The sequence below is a fragment of the Corvus brachyrhynchos genome, unplaced genomic scaffold, assembly GCF_000691975.1.
Source record: "Corvus brachyrhynchos isolate BGI_N302 unplaced genomic scaffold, ASM69197v1 scaffold101, whole genome shotgun sequence".
Taxonomy (NCBI): Eukaryota; Metazoa; Chordata; class Aves; order Passeriformes; family Corvidae; genus Corvus; species Corvus brachyrhynchos.
The window spans coordinates 19,826,877-19,852,271 of record NW_008237239.1 but is presented as its reverse complement, the minus strand read 5'-3'; the positions used below and the strand labels follow the sequence as shown (position 1 = coordinate 19,852,271).

At 38.6% G+C, this 25,395-nt stretch overlaps 1 protein-coding gene across 12 annotated transcripts in view; it reads right to left on the bottom strand.

The window, feature by feature from the left end:
- NRXN1 (neurexin 1) overlaps nt 1-25,395 on the bottom strand; it is a 672,391-nt gene that overhangs the window by 198,853 nt on the left and 448,143 nt on the right. For all 12 annotated transcript variants that reach the window (XM_008630366.1, XM_017730095.1, XM_008630367.1 and 9 more), the window contains one exon: nt 12,377-12,558. In XM_008630366.1, the coding sequence (XP_008628588.1) occupies nt 12,377-12,558 (182 nt within the window). The remainder of the gene's footprint in view (nt 1-12,376; nt 12,559-25,395) is intronic.

The window sequence follows — 25,395 nt, the reverse complement described above, 5'->3', positions numbered from 1 at the left end:
CAAACTTTCCCTCCTCTGCCACCCCCTGTGTTGTCAGTGCATCCCAGATTGATGCCTGTCTGTGTCTGCAGCAAATTGCAATCAGCTATAACTTCCCAATCTTTTCTGTAGAACTACTTCTAGGCCACAATTATTCCTCATTTTATAGCTGTGCATTTGATTTTTCCATCTTAAGGTACAGGAATCGGCGCTTTCCTTTGTAGAAATTCGTCTTCCTGATTTCAGATTATTTCTCCACTTTATCAAGCTCATTTTGAATTTTAATCAGTTCTCCACAGCGCTTGCAACCCCTGTCTCCCCTCCTCCCACACTAGCACAGCTTGGTGTCATCATGTACCACACTACAGCTGTGACAAGGAGACATGCTGGTGAGTTTTTTGAGTTTGAATATGCAGTGAAAAGCAAGAGGAAAGAAAAGAAAAATCAATGCCACAGGAATGTCAGTTTAAATAGCCAGCAAAATATTCAAAAAGTAGATTAGGAATAAAACCCCAGAAATCTTAAATGTCTTCCAAAGGAGCATCTCAGCTCCTTCCAAAGGAGCATCACAACATGTCAGTTGTGACAAGTTTTCAGCTCTGGGGAAGATATTGCCCAATATACATAGATAGGCAGCACCTATCTAAGTATATAACCACATTAATAATGAAATATATCCAAGGGAAGTTCTGTTTTCTTCAGGCAATATGTGGTGGATAACATGAGTTTTGCAGCACTTTTAGTCTTGTTCCCATCTTAATTATATTATTCTTATATGTTTCCGGGAAAGAAATACCCAAATCATATAGCCACGGTTTCCTTATCTCCTCTGTATTATCCACTGATTTTTAGAATGTATTAACAGCACAGCCATCCTCTTTTAGCCTCAAAGTACATACTCAGGTGTTTTTTTAGGCAAGCAATTAGAAGACCAGAAAAAAATGTTCCTCTGTATTGTTCCATGGAGAGCAAATCTAGAAGCACCAAACAACTGCAGCATCCCATGGCACTACTACAGGCAAGAGTTACTGCTCACTGTGCAAAGTGACTTGCAGATGTACACACAAAGTTAAAAGAAAATAAAAATCCTCAAATGGGAAGTCACCTCCAAAAACTGGCATAGTTGCTATCTTACAGTCTATGCATATGGATACATGTTTCCTGCTAAAACCCAACTCTTTTCAGATCAAGGGGGGGCAATTTGACATTAAAACATGCCTTATATTATCTTTATTAGGAATTTCATAGCACATTCACTAAAAAAAAAAAAAGTCTCTTGCTTTGGAAACAAGCAGTAGAGAATTCCCTTGCCTTTTCCTGTTTGCTGAATAGCAAATCCAAACACTACAGAAACCTGGGATACCAGGGAAGGCTCTCTGGGAAGGAAATAAACCAAAACCAACTTGTCAAATGGGACTCCCTGCTGCTGCCTACCATGTGGTGCTCTAGTGAGCTGCATCTGTTCAGCTATTAAACATTGTGGTGAGTATGATACCGACAGCAGTGGCATTATCAAATATGCTGAGTGGATATTAAGGCTCTTGAGCATAATCTCTTCACTTTTTATTTTGGTTGGTAGAAGTTACTGTAAGTAGCTTCATGTATGATAGCACTCTTTGTGCTTGTCCCCAAATGAGAGGGTACTGCACATAATCCACTGACAGCCTTAAAAATTCCTTCTGCTGTGAAAGGGAAGCACTGAGTACTTTTGCTCCAAGAATTCGCTATTGTTCCCTGGAATTCACTGAGTCAGGAAAAAAAGCCCCATAGGGGGAACAAGGACATTAATGGTGTTTCACAGCAGACAGGCAGGATGCAGTCTGTTGCATTCTGTTTGTAGGCAGTAAGCTGCAAGTCCATCAAGAGGGAGGGCTGAACTAAAAATAAGAAGAGATTCCAGACCCAAAGTGGAGCATGATGGTATCTGCTGAGGCTGTAATGCCCACCCTTCAATCCAGAGACCTGAGATGAAGAGGAGTGCCTGACCCAAAAGTGGAATAACAGAGGGAAGAATTCCCAGTCCTGTACAGGCAGTTTTCCTAGCCCACAAAGAATGTGTAATGCTGCAGCAGCGTGATTTACATCTCCCTGAGGGAACATCTGGACTTACATTTCGTCCTTGACTGAGCATAGATCATCACCTACAAATTCCAGCACAAGGAGTTAAAGCCACATTAGTAGCTTCAAGCTGCTGCACTGAAGGCTTCAGGATAATTTCACGGAGAACTGGCAAAACTGAAGGGCTGTGTCTTTTGTTTGTTCCTCAGCATCCCTTATTCAAGGTAAGCTAGGTAATTATCGAAAGCCAGGAAATGCATGAGTCAGTTCCTTCAGCTAATCCACCCTCTGAAGCATTAGCATGGTTCAGTGTAAATGGGCTTTCACAAACAACCAGATATTTAAGCCTCTCCAAACACTTAACAGGAAAACTCACCTGTTGTTAGTGGGATTGTTACATTAAACATAAGCCACCAGAACACAGAACACTGACAGTATCAGTTCATTAAATCTTTATCCTGTCTGTTACTGTTGCAGGAATTCCTCTGAGTGGTATGATCTAAGCAAAAAAAAAAAAAGACTTAACAGCAGCAGCAGCCCACTGTCAAGTGGGAAAAATCACTGCTAGATTCAAAGGGAAGGCAAAGATTGTACACCTATGGTTGTCACTGGGAGAGAAAGCAATAGGCTATTCAGTGATCCACCCGCAGTGGAGATGCACTGATGTCAAGGGTGTCAAGCTCAGGTAAGAGAAACAGTGATTAAAGAGCACAGGCAAGTAAGTGAAAGGAAGATGAAGATATCTGTGGCAGCCAGGGTTTCAGAAAACACAAATAGATTCCCTGCTCTGGCTCGGTTTCCTGCATGACCCTGGTGCAATGAGCTACTGCCAAAGACTACAAAAGTTAAGTAAGTTAATTGGATGAAGGTAGGAGCCAAGCCCTGTGTGTTCAGTTCCACCCTCCCCTACACACATCCAGTGATTTTGCTCCAGTTCCTCCTCACTGATACAGTGGTGTAAGGAAATAGGGAGAAAGGCTCAAGACCATGAAACAGTCTAGAAGGAAAAAAGCAAACTAGCATTAAATATGAAGTTTTCAATTTGGTGATGACACTGAGGCTTCACAGAGCAAAACCTGAATTAAGTAAGTGGTCCAATTAACTAATTGTGAGTTACAATTAAGGTAGTATCTCACAAAACCAGAATAGTATTAAGATGAGCTTTCCTTATTAGCACAAAATGATTAACTATATTAGCAATATTTACTTAAACAAATGACTGAAGGAAAGCAGCAGGCTCTGTAATACTGCTTCTGCACCTCACCTTCCAGCAGTAGTTTTCTGGCTTGATGTAGATCCTGCTTATACTTGTATTTCTACAATATTTTCAAACAAATCAATACTGGAAGTGGGGGGCTGAGAATTACTTGGACTTAGGATCAGAATCTCTTCAGGCCACCAGCAGCACTTTTGCCCTTGTTTTGTTCTGCATCAATAGGCTAATCACTCTCACTGGTATTAAAAATAATATTGTTCATACTGCATGTCCACTGAAAAACGGCTACACTGGTACTTTGTGCTGCAGTGCACACTTCATCCTTATCCTCACTCAGAGCCCATACATTTAAAAGACAGGGAGGTAATGGGCCAGATCTTGGATTCTGGCTTTTATTCGTAGGAAACAAACCTTGATCTGTCCTGTGCAAACCTGGCTCTTCTTCAGTGGGTCAACAGCAGTCTGAGAGTCACTGCCCCTTATTAAAGCTGCCATTAGGAGCTAAAAGCATAGTCTAGGATATGCTGAAAGTGATGCCATCGCTCCAGTCTGTCCTTTTATATCTTTTTTCTTTTTTTTTTTCCCCAAACCACACATTCTCAGCCCAAGGGGCCTAAAACCTGTCTCCAGCCTGCACTGTCATGGCTTCTGACACACTGGGTATACATGCCTTCCACTTGGTGTTGAGCCAGGCATGCCCAGCAGGGAGGAGGGAGTGCAAATCTTCTTGTGCTTCTCTAAAATTAGACAAGAACCAAGCAGGAATAAGCTAGGAAATATTATTAGGGCTGACTCTATAACAAACTGCACATGCCTATTATATATATAACAATATATTAATAATATAAGCATATAATATAGATAATATTTATGTCTAAATATAATAAGCAGAATATTATCCCCATGAAATAAGTGGACAAAAGTAGCCTGCTCTTGGATTTCACTCTGAGTCATCCAGAGATCCCATTCTCCAAATAATGACAATGAATTCCTGTATTTCAGTCCTCCTTCATTTGGAAGATCAGCCAGGTTAGAGTGAATACCTCAATGGCTCTGCTGCTGCAAATAGTCAAGTATACTTTTTAATCTCAATAAAGTTGCTAAAATGCCTGCTAAATTTTTCATCGGCGCTTTTTATACACGGCAATGTTCTGGGAGAGTTGCTGCCAAGTTATTAAAATATCTGTAACCTTCATATGCCAGGATGCTGGTTAGTAGCCAGGGCCAGGAATTTTGAATTACAAGTATATGATTAGATCATGATGGATCTAAAACATCAATGAGAGGATATAATGTTAACTAGGGAAGGTGGGAGGCAAGATGGTCTACTTATTTATCTGTACATCATTAACTAATTCTTGTGTCTTCCTTTCTGAAGCCAGAAGTTTGTTATTTATATGTGAAAAGCCTTGACACAAAGTGATATAACTCCTAATTCTGGCCACATGCTTATTTGCTCTGCTGTTGCTGCTTTTGTTTTTTAATTAAGCAGAACTTATCAATGGTTCTCATCAAGAAGTTCTTCCACGTGAGTACACCGTACAGTCACCACCTGAGGTGACTCCCCTGTTCCTTCCTATGCCTCATTTCATGGGAAAGAAAAGGAATGTAATCCCTGAGACCCCTGGAGGTTTGCCACCTGTTTTCACTGGGGTTCACTGGGATTCACTGGGACCGCTGAATTTGCGCAACACACGAATTTGTGCTTGAGGACATGGCAGAAGAACAAGACAGGGCACAAGGGAAAGGGGAGAGAAAGAAAGAATCCTTGAAAATATGACTGGATGTAATCCATAGAGTACTGCAGAGCTTTAAAAGTGACAATGTAAAAAATTAGAGGAGCTTTATGAAGAGGTCATGAGCCTCTTCAAGTCTGTGCTAATTAAATATGCTTGGTCTTGTGCTTGCCTTTCCAAAATGGTCCACTTGAGTTCTCAAAAATGCAGAGTTTTTGTTATTAATATAACATGACCCAGGCCAAACCCTCTCTATTCCTAATCTTGGCGCTTTTTTTAAGCTCAACAAGAAAATTAAGTTCCACGTTTACTTTTTCTCCTTGTGCCAGATCTAAGGTTCTATTTGTGCACAGTTTGCAACAGCAAAGTCATAAGAAGACTTGCCATCAAATTCAGTACCAAAGTTTTGGATCTTAAGCACTTCTCACAACAGATGGATTCAATTTACAGTGTAATCTTGAGATATGTGGGATCAGAAGGGAATTTAGAATCCATGACCTGGTCTGTACGATAATTTCATAAACACCACGGCCACATGCAATTCTTTCAATTGTTTTCAGATGATTCTGATATATGTGGGCCCACCAGAAGTGTTTTAAAGATCTACTCACCCTCAGCCAGGCTTCACACCTTTGCTAGAAGGAAGCACTTGAGGAGGTTCATCATTGTTGAGGGCTGGAGCACTGTGCCACTGACACGATGTTTTAGCTGGGAGCTTGGGTCCTACTGGCTGTGCAATTTTCTCTGGTCAAGGGGCTAGCAGGTGGTGACCCCATTACACAGCATGCTTTTTTGGGAAGGAAGCTTGTATTCTCCCAAAAGCACAAAAGGAGCAGGATGCATAAAGGAGTTATTTGCTGGATAGAGAGAAGTGAGAATTTCTATTTTATCCCAAGACAGAGGAAGAAAATGAAAGGAGCTGCCTCCCTCAAGCACATTTCTAGGCTGAGGAACCAGGCAATCAGCTGGGAGATCAGAGCTACCACACTGGTACACTGGACCCCCCACAAAACATCAGGATTTGTCCTTGCAGTGCTCCATGATGGCAGTCACAGTCAAACTGCTCAATTACATCAACTTTACAAATTCCATTCATATTTTTCATACAGTTAGGTATCAGTCTGTTCTGTACCAGAATTAGCACATTTCCATAACCTTCCCTCAGCAATTTGGCCTGTTTATGGCAAGAACAGACCACTGTTGCTCAATGCATGATAACAGATTGTGCAGAGTATTCAAGATGAAGCATTAATAAATAGCTTATATAACAAAAACCCTTTTCAGAACTTTTTTAATCTTTGTCTCTACTGATATAAAAGGATAAATGCATGGTTTCAAGGCATGAGTTGACCATCTCAGTGATTTATTTTCTTTCTGACAAAGCTAGATCTTTAACCTGATCACTGAGGTAAATGATTGCTGCATTTAGCAAAAATTCCCTAGATTAATTCTTTGCTCCCATTCTAATTAACTTAATGTTTGTGTGCATTGAATTGCATTCTCACCTGCCTGTCTAGTCCCATAAATGAGTCTTTTTTGATTGCACTGCTTTTTTTTATTCAAGCCCATAAGCAAGTCCGGAAATCCTTCTTCCACAGTAATTTTTTTCAGTTTAAAGTTTAACATATAGTCTGGTTGCTGAGCTTTCTGTTCCGCAAAGAAATCAATCACTGTCCATAACAGTTAAACTTCCTATAGCATTTTTCATTCACATATATAAATGAAAACTAAATCACAAATAAATATCCCATCTATAAGCATAATAAGGAAATACCAAATACTAACAGAATTCTGGATTGGATAACATCAGCCTTATGAAATTTTCTTGTGCTTCAAGGTAGCAGAATATTAAAAATCACAACTGTGATAAACATAATGGTCCAAAGTCTTTCCAGGGCTCCAGAGTGATCCTTGATGCCCACTTAGCTGATATGATGATGACCTGGTTTTCAGAGGTGCTGACTATTTTCAGCTTCCATTGACTTTAGCCACTGTTGTGCATGTTCAGCACTTTTAAAATATCAGATTTCTGAATACTAGGTCTGCCCTTTTTTTCTTAAATCCCTTCCTGGATGTGAATAATTCAATTTTAAATTCATTACTGTTTCATGAATATACAAGCCTTCCCAAATCTTTGCTTTCCACAGGTACGTATATAATAATAAGGAAATCCAGACTTGAATGATGATTATTTGAAGAAACAACATTCTAGAAATATTATTTTTTAAATTAATAATAAAATATTAAACTCTTACTGGGAAAATTAATTAGCTCCAATACAAACCACTAAAATCAAAGGTATTTTTATCATCAATCTCACTGAAAGTACATCCAGCTCTCTAGGAATTGATCCAAATACAACCAAGTCAATAAAAATCAATTGACTTTCCATTAGACATTAATCCCAAGAAGTATTCAACAGAGAATAACAAATGCATTTGTCTTTAGACATTGCAATTCTTTCTCTGGTACACTCAAACACAGAACTCTGATCCTCACTTGAGTTTTTCTCCTTCTGTTCACTTGAGGGAAGGTCATTATACTTGCATAAGTTAAAATTATCCATATTTTATGGATATGTACAATAAAGTCTAACAGAGTCAGCTCTTAAAGGCCTGGTGTAGCAGAATACTGCATATGTATAACTAAGAGACAGAGGGAGAGGAGTAGGAAAAACTACTCATTTTAAGTTTGCTGAAAGTTAAAAAAAAAAAAATCAAATAAAAAAAATGTCATTTTCCCCCATACATATTTTAATATATATAGTATGTAAATATTTGGGACAAAGAGCACAAACTGAGTTTATTCCTGATCCAAAACTCTATTTTCTGAGACATATAATCTTTCCGCTCCCACGGCTGTTCACCTCAGTCATTAATTGTAACTCTGAAGGCTTCACAAACACATCTTGAAAATCTAAGGACGATATTGATTAATCCATCATGCCAGTAATGCTACATCTTCACAGTATTTCAGGTTAATTGTGTTGTGCCTTGCATATATTGACACCATCTGTTTTAACCATACCATACTTTTTCAGGTAATGTGTTAGCACACCTTTTGAAGTAGTTTTCCATATTTTATCAACACAGTAATAATCTTATTGGTTGACACTTCCCCTAAATTATTATTTCCTAGTGACATGAAATAGAATGAAACAAAAAATATCTACTACAATCTACCCTGAGCTTTATATCTTTTTATTTTGGTATGTTTTCTATATCCCAGGTATAGACATACTGTCACTGTTCTCTCACTGGAATCACAGGGCATTTCCCCCCACTTTCCCCCAGAAGAGGGTTAGGACAACATTCAAAACATTGCCACATCTGCCTTATTCCTTATTTTAGACCTTTGAATGTTTCCTATTGGAATGATCACCACCACTTCACCTAAACCAGCAGATCCATACCTGTAAATGAGCTTAATTAGTACATCCTCGCCCTGCTTGAGTTAAGAGACGTGGCCAGTTCAGCTTAAGCAGCTTGTGTGCTCTAGGCTGGGTGTCTTCTCTGGAATGCCAAAGCTCTATACTTTGAAATTCTCTGCTTGCCTTATCCTCCATACAAACTTCTTGTTCTCAACTTCAAAATCATCCATCATCATAAAAACAGCTGCTTTGTGCTCTGCAAATACTTTGATTTTCAAACAAATGACACAGACAAAGAAGACACAGAAACTGCTGATTCTTTCCATCAGGCATACAAAATGTCGCACTTTGTTATGAAGTCTTTAATTTTAACAATGAAAGATGAAAACATGGCATAATTTATAAATTTTTTATAATGGCTGAAGTCTGTTGATGGAAATATAGCCTTCTTCTCAAGCACAGCAAATACCCCTTGTGCCACAGAGGAGAACACCAGTTTCCTGTGCTACCAGCATTGCCCGAAAGAGCAATATAACAGGACTTCTTAGCCCTTTGAGGTGGTATCTTTGTCTAACTTTGCTTTGTTCCTCACCATAGGAAAGCTAGAAATTCGAGGTAGCCACAGCACAGCGACTGTGGAAGACAATGACATTCGTATATTTGTACACTTCTGTTTCTAATGACTTGGGATAACAGGGTGGGAAGAGGAGTGGAGGTAGGAACACGAATCTCTGACAGAATTACCTAAGGGCACTAGAAATCAGACAAAAAGCTAAGTACAGGAGTGCATATGGTGATTTATTGAACATTGCATGAAAAGCTGCTGCCTTTTTCTATGTGACATGGAGATGGATGTGGACCATGTCATGAGAAGCAGAAAGAAAGGAAGCTTGCCGTAATTATCAGAGCTGCCTGTCCTTCATCTATCCATCAACAGGAGAGGAAGTGGCAGTAGGCTTTTAGATATGATATCTATTTCCTCTTGAACTAGATCTCCCAGCAGAGACAGCACAGGAGACAACTACCATAAGAGAAGTCAAGTGGTTGAAATGAAAGCTAATTACTGCATCTCTGGATGACTAAAACATTTTAAAATCCCTTTCCTGAAGTACTGTGATGCATATGTATCATACATATAAACAGTCCTTTATATTTGCGTTGCTACAGTACAGGTGGAGTTTTATAATAATTTGTCTTGGAATTTAAAATATTTGCACTGGAACTGTTAAACATCTGGTAGCAATGGAGACTACACAATTTTTAAAATGTTTCTCATAACAATGCTTATTTGGAGAGGTTTAATGATTACTTTAAATAAATATATTCCCAACCTAACACCAAAGCTGTGATTCAGATGATCAAGCAGCAATTTTTAAAATCAGAATTTGTTATGAGCTTGATTTCATTATTAGGTTTACATTGTCTTTAAGTAAACAGAATAATAAAGAGGGCAAGCACACACTGAAGTACCATAATCTAACTTGTAATTTCCTCTTCCATTTCCAGAATGAAGAAGGTTAAGAGCAAGCTACCTCAAAGCTCCCAAGCACCCTCCCCAACATGCTAGTGAGGGCTATAATCTAAGTTTTTTTAAAGTAATAGCTCCAAACTTTTTTTACCACCACACACAGGTGAGTTATCCATGCACAGAGCATCTCAAGGTACACAGGCACTTATTGCTCATGCACATTCATGGCACAAACAGGTGAGTGGGTACATGCAAAAGAACATGCAGAATCAGACACTTCTCTCCTTCTAGTTTTATCTCCTTCCACCACCCATAGCATGTTTCTGGTGGTTTAGTAGATAAGACACTCCTAGTGGCATCTCAACATTGATGAAAGAAGGAAGTTTTCAATGACAAACCCCTCCTACTGTTTTTATTACAGCAGGTTTAACACAGTAGCTGCCAATATGAAAAAACTTAGATCCAATTAAATATTTTTCAAATATAATGCAGACATAGACCTCCCTGTTTCTATGTTCTCTTCGTTTATGTAACTGTCATATCTCACAATATCTTTCTGAGCTAAAATAGATCTCAGGTGAAATTCTCAGAAGGATCTGCAGTTCAACTGACTTTAATGAGATATATAGTCTTTGGTGGCACAAGTGCTTTTGAAAATACTGCCTTTCAACTTCCCTTTGAATACCATCCTTATTTGAATTAGACTCTGGGAAATTATATCCCAGTAGTTTTCCAAGCTTTATCTATCACTGACAACCCTTATAAAAGTCCTTGCCAAATGTCTTAGGATTTCAGGTCAATCCCTCAGTGTCTCCACTCTAGAGACAGACAACGCTGAAGCTGCTCTTGGAAGGTCAAACCTCATACCAGTGAAATTTCACACAGTTACCATTTTGCTCTGAAGCAGAGCAGGCTTAAGGGAGGTTCCCAAAGTCTCTTGCAAAGGCATCAGGGGGAGACCAGTATCACCTCACAGAGCAGGATGATAAAGCGCTTTTTGCTGCTTCACAGAAATTTCAATAGAACCAGTAAGGTATCATTTATCATTTTCCCCATCCCTATTAAGCTGGTAGTGTTTCTGACCATTGAAAACTCTCAATTATTCTTTTATTTTATCATCTGTTGCTACAGCATGGGTATAAGAAAGTTATTTGAGAAAAAATAAAAGATTGGAAACCACAAACATTTATGAGCAGGCAGTAATTTTTGATCTCAAACTCATCATTAATGAGTATAATGTTTTAAAATAGAAAAATCATGGCTAGATGGAAGAGCAAACAAATATTATAGTTTGGATAGACTTCAGGTATAGTAAAATACCAAGGAAAACATTCCTTTGTATGCTAATGAACAAGAAAAATCTAAGAAGAAAGTAACTCTGTCAACCACGGAGTGTGCATTTGGTCTGAGATTGCAAATAAAGAGGAAAATGATAACAAGGCACCTGGTGTTTGGACAGCAAATACTTAAATTCTATCTAGCAACACAATACTTGCCTTGAAATATGTAGGCTCTCAGTTTTTCTGGCACCTGGGAGAAGTTGCTTTGTTCACATTTTTAAACTAAGATTGCACAATACCAGCCAACTATTTTGTCCGTGTGATTCAATGTAAGACAAGGATACAGAAAACCTCTGAATTTTATTTAAGGTTTTCTTTCTGTGTTTATTTGCTCAAGCCAGTAAATAAATTTTTAAAAATCACCTTTGTCCACAATGCAAGAGTGCCTTTGCAGAAAAAAGGAGTCTGGGAAGATTGAATACCATATTTCCCTCTAATTTTGAAAATGATCACTGCTGAATGTTTTCTGAGGGTAAAAGTGTAATTGGTTATAGATCAATAAGCAATTTCATTCAAAAGGAACTCAACTCTTCCTGAAAGTAGAGACATTCTGAAACAAAAATCAAACTAACGCATTAACAAAGTTCAGACTAATCTAAACAACAAAATTTTATACTGCCCTAGTTATGCTTTTCTCAATTGATCATTTATTTATGACGCCATAAAACTCCATATGCTTTCAATTTTGATTGCTAGTTCCTTGCTTTAAGGCAGCTGAAATTACTTTTTTAGACTTCCTAGCCTGACAATCTTCCTTTCTGCTTAAGATTTACCATCACAAAAGAGTGATGAAATCAGAGGACAAGTTCTAATACTAACAATAAGCACAGTCAGCTGTGATACACTGCAATTCCCCCATCAGATTCCAGATTAAATCCCCCAGGGTAAACATACTTCCCTCTGACACTGCTAAATTCTGTTCCATGTAATTACACTGCAATAAACTGCTCTATCTGTACAGGTATCCCACTATGATTTTTAATTGAAAAGCCATGAAAAGTAGCACTGCAGCAAATAAAAGGCATTTTGAGTATGTCTGAGACCCTGTACAGCATCATATGCTATAAACCAGTATCATTTAGTTCACTATTGACCCCAAAAGGTTCATTAACTGCTATAATTACATTCAGATAAAATAAATTTAAACCCCACAAATGTAAGAACAACCAAGACAAGAAGAAATCTCCCGCCTTTGGTGCTGATACTTACGATATGCAGCTCTAAATAATCTCCAAGGCCAGTAGAACTGTCCACTCGCACCAGCACAGCCTCTTTTTGCACAGTGCTAAACCCTATTGCCAGTCTGTCGGCTCGAGTGCTCGGCCGGTCGTTAGGAGGCCACGTGTAAGTGATTTGTCCACCACCTTTGCTAAAGATATACGTTGTCCCCGCTGGAAAAAAAAAAAAAAAAGAAAAAAAGAAATAAATATAATCAGCCCACTTGCACCGGTACCAACCCACGTGGAAATCACATGCCCTACAAAAATCAGGTTCTCACATAGTAAATGGATTCATAATCTGTATTTCAACGTGAAGAGGTCTTTATCTCTAAAAATTATGCAGCAAGTGAAATATTAGTGGGTTTTATATTGCGCAATCAGCACAGAATATAACTTAATTGCAAATGAAACGACTTGAAATACCATAGCTCTGATTCAGAAATGCACATCTATTTGGAAGAGTTCTTAAGCTTATGCCTGATGAACATATTTCTGTGATGTGTAGAACAGGGATGAGTTAAACCAAATGCCTTCCTCAACTGGGCCTATGTGGAGAAATCAAGTAATTCCCGTTGCCTCATGGCTGACAAAAAAAATGCAGCTACTTATTTACACAATGAAAATGATACATGATGGTGGCCAGCAGAGCAAGATGTTAACAAATACATACAGATAAGACTTTTACAGATCTGAGGTTTATCATCCTGTGACAGATGGGGATAACAAATGAAAACATACTTGTCATGTCAGGACAAAGAGATTAGTCTACCATCTGAGTAAGCAATGGCTTATTTGCATAATGCTCAATGTATATCTTTTAAAAGTGGAAATCTTTAGACATTATATCTAGGGTGCACTTACAAAATCTATAATCTGTTTGAAACAAGTGTTGTAATCCCAAACCACTTAGCACTCAGGTGCTTAACTTCATCACCAGCATATTTCCTCAGAACTAAAATAGCAGCATATCCAGACATTTTCCATTTTAAACTTGTATCTTAACAAGAGCAACAGCACAGAGCAGGCAAATTGTGCATGCACTTAATCTTTCATTGGAAAAGTCACTACAAGCTGTCCACTCCTTTCCCATGAGGATAGGTCAAAGCTTAGGGAGATAGGTTAATGCATTGTAAACACAGATGTCTAGTTTTATTATCCGTCCTAAGCTGTCTCAAAGCGTGGCTACTCTCAATTTTACTGCATTTCATCTATTTTTATTACATTTTATCTATTTTATTAAATAGAACAAGTGGGAATATTTTTAAACTAAAGGAGAAAAGACTTAGCTTCTATACCAGGAAGAAATTCTTTACTCAGAGGGTAGCGAGGCACTGGAACAGGTTGTCAAGAGAAGTTGCGGAGACCCCATCCCTGGAAAGCCAGGCTGGATGGGGCTTTGAGCAACCTGATCTAGTGGGTGACATCCCTGTCCATAGCAAGGAGGTGGAAGGGGGTGGAACTAGCTAATCTTTAATGTCCCTTCCAACCCAAACCGTTCTGTGGATTCTATGAAAAGTAATTCAGTTTATTTCATCCAATGTTCTCACTCTGCTTCACGTGTCCACCTAAGGAGAGAGTGCATAACAACATAATTGCAATTTTCTTACTTTCTTTCAAGGTTGACCAAAAATGCTGTGAGCATATAAAGTGATCTAAAATCCCTTGAATCCGCAGACTTTTAAAGCCAAAGCCAAGAAGGATTGTACAGTTACACAACTTGTTCAACTCCCAGGTGTCTCAAAATCTTACTGTACTAGTGAGCAAGACTGCTTTGTGTCAGATGTAAAACAAAAAGGACACCCAGTCTTTTTGAAAAGCTCCCCTATGTTTATTTCTAGCATCACTTTTCCTTTACAGAAATACATGCCTACAACCCTATCTATTAATTAGGGTTTTTTTCCAGTGCCATCAATCTGTAATAATTTATGCACTGTGCATAGCACTAAAACCACTGTAAATCTCATTTTATATTAATACACTTGTGGGATAGTTTCACTGTGCTTCAAATAGATTTGCTGGCTTTTCTCTTGATGCCAAAATACCAACCTGCACGTGTTTCAGGAAAGTTTGTCAACTTCTTCAGCAAAGACAAACACAATAGCAGGGCTGTTATTTAAGGTTTCATTTACACTCTAAGTAAAACCAGGTTTTATCTTTATTATAAAGAGTTTTGCATGAGTAGCGAAGATTGGGGCTGTGCCAGGATTGGTAATAGACATGGGCAAAGGTGTCTGGTTTAGGAATGTGTGAGACAAAACCCTCCTCTCCTGCTCTCCCACCCTGGCTTTCCTCCTGTGCAGTGATCTAAAATGCATGATAATCTGCTGTGTGTCATTAATCTTCAGTTGTAATACATCCCAAAACAGAGATACATTAGACAGGTAATATCACTGCTGATGGCCCCCAAGTTCTCCTCTTTGCTGCTACTGTTGGCTTCAAAGCTTCAACTGATGAGTTGGGACCTTCATGGAGTTTATGTCACTGTGGTGTCTGGAGTGAAAGGATTGGGTCTGTGCTGATGAAAACCTGAGGGCTTGACCCAAAGCTCATTAAAAACAGTGAGAGCCTTTCTGTTGACTTCATAAAACATTGTGTCAGGTCACAAATGAGGTTCTTATAAGTAACAAAAATGAGAAGGCTAAGAAAAAACAACTCCTTACACCTCAGTGTCACAAATGAAACCCGCTAGAATAGTACCTAAGATTTAAGTGGCAGTGCATAATTCTCCTTTTCTTGGTTGTAACAGATGTGTTTACCCAATTTAGAAGACAAAGGAAAAGCCTGCCAAGCACGGTGGAGTCATACTGAATACAATGACCCAGAAGTAAGTCTTCAGATCTGAACAATGAGAGGCTTTGCTGTTCTTATTCAGAGTGAATCTTTGCTGCATTTTTTTGTTAAATACCGCCCTTCAAATCAACCAGTGAAGAGCAATTCATTCCATACTGCTGCCGCATTGAAGCCAAGGTCAATGTCAGTGGAGCTGGATAAATCTAGATGTAAATCTTTAACTACACAGAATAAACATAAAAGTTTAAAAAAGTATCTTTTATCCATGAGAACATGTGGCTTATGGGTTTTATGACAAAACTTTCCCTCCTTTACAACTGCCCATTTTGTAGCTCTTCTAACTAACTGTGTGTCTGGTAAAAGACTAATTAATCCATGCTGATGAATACAGATCTGCCTCTGTCTGAGCTGTACAGGGAGTCACGTTCTTCAAATTTCCGGTATTAATTATGAAAAAAATGGGTCGGAAGCCATTTGAGAATAGATCCTCTGGTGTTTATATTTCAAGAAGGACAAATATAATAATGTAAAATTTATTACTTGGGGATTGATCTCAGCTTATAGCTCAACCTCCCATTAACTATTAAAAGCTAGAAACTGAGCAGTTGTTGGAAGCAACCTTCCTTACTACCTGTTTTGGATATGTTAAGAAACAACAGAGGAAGCCTAATTCACTTGCTTCATAAAGGCTTTTATGCTCTCTGACAAACCTTATAATGTCTCTTCCTCTCTTTCAGAACATTGTCACAAAACTCCAGTCATCTTCCTCCTCTCTCTTAGCTTGTGGCACTGTGTTGTTTGGGGTTTATCATCTCCAGACAATTGAAAGCAGCGGAATTATAATGTCAAGAACAGCAATGCCATCAGCACAGTACTTGTAAGCAGGCAACTTTGTAACATGCCAGTTATATCTCTCAGCCACAGAATTCACTGCTTAATTCTTTATGCTTCCCTGCATCTGCACAATGTTTAGGAAAAATGTCCACACAGCTCTTTGAAATTCTTACCCATGAAAGCACGGCTCCCATTGTAACAAAACGCCAGTGGTCAAGATACAGTAATGTTTTTTAATGGCCTGGGTCTCTGAAGTCCTATTTGTTTGCAAAATTCATCTTTATGAAATAGTGCGTTCATTTCGGCACAGCCTGGCAGCAACTCAAGGACATCTGCTTACCTCTACAGTATTAAGCAGATAAATATTTTGTTTAGTACCCATTTACTGTATTTATTATTGTTTATGACTGCAAAGCTTTTCAATATTTATTGCTCTGAAGTCACATTTGATGTAGCTTAATAGTTTGCTCAAATCAACAACAAATCAACAGCTTTCTGCCTTCCTCATGTTCATTCCAATTTTGAGTTTAAGGTATATTGCACTGAAGGGTAATGTACATAATTCCATTTTTCCCGTATAATGTAAGTAGCATAATGTTTATTTTCAACATCCACATCAGGTTTCAGGTGCTGATGAAGTGAATGCAATGGTTTGATTAAACTCTGAACCCTAATAAACTGTGATTCCATCACATTCTGTGACTGAAAAACTGAAGACTGAAGCCTGTAAACTTCTGTAATGAAAACTATTAGCTGCACTTTCAGTAATAGAAAAGCAATTTTTAACTATTATAAAAAATATGAAGGGTAAGGATTGCTAGTAACAAGAAATTACCCAATAATGTAATTTTCTTCTTTCTGTACCTTATCAGTACTTCATTCTGCGCCACAATGTGAATTCTCTTATTCCCATTGGTAAGTAATTACTTGCACTGATAAACCTGCTGAATCCAGTGAGACTGTTTGTGCAGGCTACTATTAATTACCAAGAATGAAGAATTTACAATATGAAAACATATATATACACACACACGATTGTCCAAACGTCTATATGAAGGCATTAATTACATTTACTATGTTCAGAGGAGCATATAAATCTCCATTAATACTCATTTTTACATATTCATCTACGCATTTTCAGTCCACACAAGCTGAAGTTCAGAAAAGTACACAAAATTTCTGTACATATATTTGTACAGATTTTCTAAGGTAAGTAAAGAAAGGAATGCTTCAAGCCAAAAACATGATGTGCTGGGGGAGAGAAGGAGAGGAGGGGGTTTCAAAATTATCCATTTGGTGGATTAAAATACAACCTTTCTGTATCGTTTCTTCCTAGACTTTGATGTGCTATTAATTATTTACACAGAAGGGAGAAAATATGCCACAGGGTTGAGGTGAGGAGGGTATGGCCATTAGGGTTAACCATGGGAAGGAGATGGAATGAGCTGCTGGAAGAAGTATTTCAAACTAAGGACTAGATTCAACTGAACGTTTCCTGAAGGCATTCTCATACACTCTCTCCCACAAGTCTGGGCAGGGGCCTGAATATGGATTGTAACTTCTCTCCTGAAAGAGCAACATCAGGCTATTTAATAGCAGGGGAGGTGTATTGCATGGGGAAAGAGAAAATGTTCAAATGGATTATTGCCTGTAGCCCTCCAAAGAGCTTGAGCCACAAGGGTAGGAATGAATGTCGTATTTTCTGGCCAGATTCTCTTAGATTTGTGGATAACAGGAGCATATTTATGATGTGCCTAAGCTTGGCAAACCTTGATAAAGGTTCAAAGGTTTCCTGGAAATTGGTTGCTACTCCAAACAATTTCTAGTTAGGTCCTTGAACCCATCTAACTACATGTCCAAACTAAGACTGTTACAAACAGTCTTAACATTCGTCACCTGTAAGGTCACAAACTGCACAGCATAATTCCTCCGTAATTCCATTATTTCGTTCATTGATCTTCCCTTCTTCCAGAATAACTGGAAGAAAACTCACTGACCAAAGCACCATAGACAAAGATTGTTGCTGGGTTTTGTTATTAATATTGTCATTAATGATATCATCATCTCTCTTCAGGTAAAGATGCTGAGGAAAATAAAGCAAATAGAAAACGTGTCTGCCTCCTATCAGCCTTTTATGGCACCCCCATTTCACTGTGCTACAGCTCAGCTCTAAAATTCAATGTTTCTGTAAGAGAGGCTGAAGCCACATCTTTCCAACACCTCCATCAGCTGGAGCAATTCATTTAAAAGAGCCAACAAAGCAGTATCTACTACTCATTCAAACACAATTTTACATTGCATTATAGAACTCTTTCCAACACACTAAGGTGACCCTGATTTGCTTTATCAGGCCCTAAAAGACTTTTCATCACATTGCATCCAATTTTTCAGAGACATCTATAAACCAGTGCTGTATGTGGTTTATTATATTCAGCTATCCCCTAAGAGCTGTCTCCAGGTAAAGGTCTAAGTGATAATAGAACCAACACAATCTCAAGTCACACTGAGCATCCCGGCCTTTGCAGTGGCATTTGTTGAAGATTCAGGATACTAACACAGAAGCAAAGTTTTTTCCCCTCAGACCAAAGAAAACCCGCTAAGAAAACCACTCCTTTCTCTACTTCTTCCTTCTTACAGTCTATGGCTATTGTATTCGGGCAGTTGTTCATATTTTACCTTGCATGTAATAATGAAGTAGGTGAATAAATACTCCATTCCTGTTCTAAAAGTTTTTATAATTTAAATTCCCTAGTTTCTACCACGCTCTATTGATTTCAATAGGGTCACTAAACAACAAAACTAAAATTTGTGAGTAACAATGGTTCAACAAATACATATATCTATAAAGAACAACTCTGACACAGCATCAGTATTCCAAGTCAGCACCATTCTTAGCATCATAAATGACATAGTTAAAACAAAAGTTTCAAAGAATTTAAAGAATTTTCCAACTAGAGTGTTTTTAATATTTTAAATCAAGTAGCATCTTACACCTCGAATGGCCCCATTGATTTAGATTAGATCACTTATCTGGAGTAAGGTGCTACTCAGTTTGAGTAGGGACACTGAACTAAGAGCCTCAAATTGTGCTTAAAATGAATATAATTTTGAGAAGGACCTCAGCTAAGCAAGAGCCAGCTGAAAGGACTCCTAAGAGAAGAGAAATTAAGAGTATCTGTGAATCTGACTTATTAACAAAACATGAGTTGATTAACTGAATGTCAATGGACTTGATAGTATTAAGGCACTGATTCTGTAAAATTATTTTTATTAGCTTTGAAACATCCACAGGAAAAAAGTTCTGTGGTTTGTTGATCTCATAAATATGCTCACTTATACAAAAAAAATCACTATTTTATGAAAGGATACAGTTTTTCTAACACAAATCTGACACAGAGTGATAAAAGAAAATTATTGTTCTTCTCCAGATTCTCTCAGTTTAAAAATTTTATGGGCTGCCTATTACCTATCACTTTTCCAGTATGAATGCTGTTCAAAATGAATTTGAAACATTTCTGTATGAAATATAAGGCAAGTAATTCCCCATTAGGCCTTGGACCTTTATGCAATGTAGATGGTTAGAAAATGATCTATTTTGGAAATTAAAGCCTGCTTTAAATGTCATATTGCACTCAACATGAAACATTTTAATCCATTATAACTCTATTAAAGGTAACAAGGATACAAGATGTCTGATTCTTAAAGCTTGCCGAAAAGTCAGATGGAAATTAAAAGCCAAATGTCTATAAATAAAGGAAGGTTTTATTCCTCCTACAACCTTGTCAACATATAGTTAAAGATAAATTTCTTGAACGCTGCTTACAGAAGTGGAAATTGCGTGGTTGAGAAACACATATGAGGAGGCAATGGATTAAAAAGTATTGCCTAACAGATAAAATGTAAAGGCATTGTCAAGGGAACTCCCCTGTCTGACCATCCAGGAGCCACTCTGGAGTCACCCTCACACCACCTGAGCTGGGACCGGGGCTGCTTCCCAGCTATACCCCCACACTCACACAGTCACACTAAGTCTCCTTCCCAGCTCCACCCTGGGCTTCCCATAGCAGAGTCCCAGACATCCAGAGCCTTAAAATAATTTAATCGTGGAGTAATAACTAAGCAACAGAATAAGAAGATAAAATAATAGCTCAAGCTGGTGCCTTTGAGGAGGGACCGTGAGCAAAGAAACCCCTGGGCTTTTATAACCTCGCAGCCCTAGCGTGCCAAAGTCTGTGTGGTCAGCTCCTGCTGGCCCTCAGTGTCTGGTCCTGTGGCTGGGCCACAGGTCCCCGTGCCCTCTTGGGCTCAGGGTCTGGTTCCTGGCCCTCAGAGCCCAGCCTGCAGCTGACACTGCAGCTGCAACCTGAGCTACCTGCACTAAAGGTACCCCTCAACACCCCTGTCAGTTTGAAATCAGTAAACTCAAGCACTCTCGAAGACAATAGGACTGTTCCAGTCTCCACACTCCTGACACCAGGAAAGTTCAAGGCCTAAACTTCAATTTCATCACAGTTGCAATCAGTTCCATCAAAATAAATGAACTGCATGTGCACTGATTTGCTTCTTATGCCTTATTAGTTGTGCCAAATCCCAAATGAACGCAGTGAAGGGGCTGGTTAGTTGAAGTGATTTGTAACAGGATGCAGGAACTAGGACATTAACTCAAATACTATGCAGGTTGATAGAGACCAAATGTTGTCACCATCTGTTGGTGCCCTATGTGAAATCATTCAGTGGTTCCAGTCCAGGGACTTTACAAACTCAACAGATACCTGGCAAAAGTTAAAAATTCCCTAAGCCAAGAAACTTGAGTTGTTAGAGTTTCCAAGCTTGCTGACTCAGCTGGGAAGCCAGTAAGTTGAAGGCAGAAACCAGGACCTGAGCATCTCCCACATTAAGTAGTTCTGCACAGATGTCCTTATAGGCCAAAAACTGGTAAAACAAAATTAAATTTTCTCTGTATAGGAAAGGCAATGTTCTTTTCAGAGAAAGAATAATTATTTATAAGTCATTATTTCATGCAAAACATTAGTGCCTGAAGTTATGTTTTTATTCAAGCACCTACAGAAGTATCCTGATTCTCAGAAGTGTTATTGCATTTCTGGCAACCTTTAAAAATACCCCCCACCCCGTTCTTTAAATAGGGATCAAAACATTTGAAATAGCTGGCCTTAAGTCATTTAATAGTGTTAGAATGGACAGGAGCTCAGCTGCAAGTGCCTAGCATGCTTCTAGGCTAAAGTCTTTATTTCTTATTGACTTCCTTACTAATATAATATTCCAGCTATCCAGTCTTACATTAACTTAGTTATTTTTAAGTGACGTTTATATTATGTTCCTTGCTAAATTGTGCATCTCATAATTGAATCTTGAAAAATCCTTAGAGAGCTTTCAAAAGTAGCCAAAACTCGTCTTAGAAGAAAGGCATAGCATGCTGAAAGTGAAAGCACTGCAAGCCCGCCAAAGTCACTGAAAAATGATCCACGCCCAAGGATGTCAGATGCTGGACTAGGATAAGATGTTGCTATTGCTTGCAGCAGAAGGATGGTACTGGCAACACTGCAACTTGCAGGGTTTGCTGAGAGGCAGCCTCTGCTGAGAATAGGTAATTGTATTATGGGCAGTGTGCACTGAAGTTTAATTTTGCTTGTTTGCAAATGCAGTGAAGAGTAAGAAGTTCTGTGCCATACATGCTCTCCTACTAATTACCCAACTACTAATACTTAGGAGACAAAGTATTCTTGTGGCAACATTTCTGAATGGTTTTGAGTAGACAGACATGGGCTATAGCTCAAGGAAAACAGAAAGAGCACAGTTTCTTAGAGACATTACATCCTGAAATGCAAAAATAGCAACCATTCTTCGTGTAACAAAAATGAAATAAAATGAAATACAAGAGATGAAATCTTTGGAAAAACACCAGGCCTCCCTGAAGCACATGAATCCACCCCTGAAGCAGCTGTTCAGAGGCATCTCAGAAGGAGACCTGGCACAGAGAAAGATTGATGAGCAGGTTGCATACTGACTGCAGTGTTGTGGCACTGCACCATCTTCCTAATTCCAAGCATGAACAAAACTTCAGGATATTTAATTTGATATACAAATCAAGTTTTAAAGCCAAAGCTAGTCATCATCAGCATTATATGTACTCAGACCTCCAAAAAGTATTAGGTAAAAGAGGAACATGATATAAAAGTCACTGCTTGGTTGCCTCAAGAAAATAAGAACCAGGGAGCAGATACAAATACTTTATTTGGAGAGTTGTCCTAATCATTATCCCAAGGATTGACTTTGGGACATCAGTGTTTACTTACATTATCAAGACTGTGCACGAAACAAACAGTGTTTAATAGGTGTACACAGACACAGCTGTATTTGTACTTGACTCTTTAGGGTTATTAGACCATTATAATAAGAGTTAAGAGGGGCCAGCCAGGTTGGGCCAATTCACTTCCTTCCCACTTCTTTCTGTTCTACTGCATAATAGATTTTCAATTGTGGCCTGGCACAGAAGCACTACATGCTTTGTCATTATGATAATTGCCATCATTCTTCTTTGCAAAGTCCTTATGCTGTTGTTTGTAAGCAACAATTCTCTGCCAGCTCCAGAGGATAAAGAGCTGCAGTGAAAAATATGCATGTTAATGCTTTTCACTGCGTTACACAGTTAAGTAATTAGAGAGCGTGGTTTAACCACTGGATTCCACAACAATGTTTGGAGAGAACATGACAAAAGAGTTTTGGGCTCTGAGCTATTCAATCATCTCCCCAGGGACTAACTCAAGTGTTGGCTCTGACACTCCATATGCCAGTGCTATCAGCTATAACTTAATTCACTTGTGTATGCAAGAAAGGTGAGCAGTTAATCACCCTCTGAAGACTAACCCAGCTTAATTAGAGCAGTGATTTTGTGTAGGCCACTCTCACTTCCTAAGGTCTGGCTGCAGAAAATTACGATTGCTTTTAACATTCTGAAGTGAAGATGAGCATTCAATAGTTTGGAAAGCCTTACTTTAGCACAGTACTTTACAGTAACATACACAAAGATGTAAAGAATACTTCACAACTGTAAGTAATACCAACGCATGTGGAAAATCATTCTGTGAAGAAATGTGCTCAGAGATAGCTTACTGAAAAATGGGTTTTCTTATAAGTATGCTCAAAAAAACCCAACCCAAAGTAAAACAGAACATTTCCCAAGAAAAGAAGGAAAAAACCAACGTTTTAAATACACTAAACACCGGTCCTGCAGAATGAACTGCAGCACACTACTTGGAAGTTTTGAGGACCCCTGCACTACAGTATTTTCTTACAGCATTTCTGTAACACAAAACATATTTCTAGGTATGTTTCTGCATCTCACACAAAGATTGATTCTATTGAAGACACACAAATATTAAGATAGGGATTGCATGCTATTTGACTTGAAATTTGTTAAGTTAAATTTTAAAAGTCATAGGAAGGTTCTCTGCCTATTCATGTAAGGAACATCAATCAGAAATTAAGAGTCATTATTTCAATGCAGAAGGTTTTGTTCGTATCCTGATTAGCTCTCAAAGGACACTACCTACTCACATGCTGGAGTCTCAGTAAGAAGGCTATTCAATGAGAGGCTGGCTTTGTGATGATATTGCCAGCATTTGTAATAACAATGCAACCTAAACACCGAAATTAAACAACAGAGTAGTATTTTTGGAATACCCTGCTGTTCTAAAGTGCATTGTGAATATTAACATATTCCAGTAAATTAGTTTGCACTCATTATCATAAGCAATTACTTACTGTTTAGATGCTGCTGATATTAAATTGGCAAGCAATTTGCAAGAACTAATACACAGCATAAAAAACTTTTCAAAATTCTAACAGTATGAAAAAACAAGTGTCTCTAGTAACACAGTCCCTTACATACAGATGTCTCTCTCTAAAAATTCTGTGAATCTCTTCCTATCAGTTATCTTTTTTCAGCAGCAAGTGGATAACTAACTACCTGAGGCTCTGTGACAAACTCTTTATAAACTTTGTTTTGATTCTGTGGAGTAAATCATAATACCTCAGGCCAAATGCGACAGTAACATCTCATTCATACCGAAAAAAGAAAGTGTTTTCATGCTCATTTTTGAAAATAATAGTTTAGAAAGTATATCAATGTGAAGTTCAGTTCTTTGCTCTCAAAGCTATTACTTTCCTGATATCACACTGTCAGATGGTGAGGGTAAATCAACACTTTTGTCCTCAAGATACAGCCAGGAACAGAACAAGACATGGAAAACCTGTCCTGCTTTTAGCAATAGTGACAACATAAGCCTATTTCTCTTCAGACCAAGAGAGCAGTAATCCCAAAGGAAATAACCTCAAAAATAAAACCCCAAGTTAGGAAACAACCAGGACTACTTTTCTGAAGGACACCTAGTGAATGTGACAGACATTCCTAGCCCAGTGTTCTGATTAGCCACAGAAAATGTGCAGATCAGGTAGCATAACCCAAAGAGCTTTGTGGGAAACCTAAAATAAGGGGAACAATTTGCTTTGTTCCTTAGTTTGCATCTTGGCCCCAAGTTTCAAATCAGAAGCACTGAATGTCTTTTGGCTTACATGACACCACTGCTCAGGTTGCTCCACATGCAGAGATCATGCCAGAGCACAACCAAGGATGGGGACCGAATGGAAGGGTGTGGAATAGCTCTGCTATGGGGCACTTTGTGCCAAAGTCTAGTTGGCAAGGTGGTGATCAGCCAAAGGTTGAACTCAACGATCTTAGAGGTCTTATCCCCTCAGGGTTATCCCTTCCCCTGAGTCAGCCTGCATAGTCAAGGAGCGAAGATCCAGCTGCCAACAGTGCTATCAGCCCTCAAGGACCTCAGAGCTGTCCCTATAGACATAGGATGGGCAGGTTGATCCTTATGCTCCTGGTGAGCTGAAAGACCTCAGTATAGCTAAGTGGAATTTCAGTCCCATGTTTCAGTAAAACACTCACTAATCCTGATCTGGTAGGATTAAGCACCTATTGAAACCACAGCCTCAGCTGAGGGTGTGAGACTGCAAACTACTTGTATGGGTATCGTGCCTATCTGTTTATGCAAAATTGCTTTTAATTCAACTGTGAACCTTAACAGGGGCCTTGGGAACCCAGCATAACACAAACAAACCACAGTAGTTTAAGTAATTCCCAGAATACATTTCTGAAAGCATAACTTGTGATCTCAGGTCTCAATCTTTCAAGTTATGTTTCAGTCTGGAACCAATAACTATAACCATCTTATCTTGCAAAATACACAAGACTGTAATAGAAACACTAATGCACCCTTAACTCAATGGTCCCTGTCTGCTGTGCTCAACTTTGTACTCTGCTGTTATAGATTATTGGGTTGAAAATATCTTTGCTAA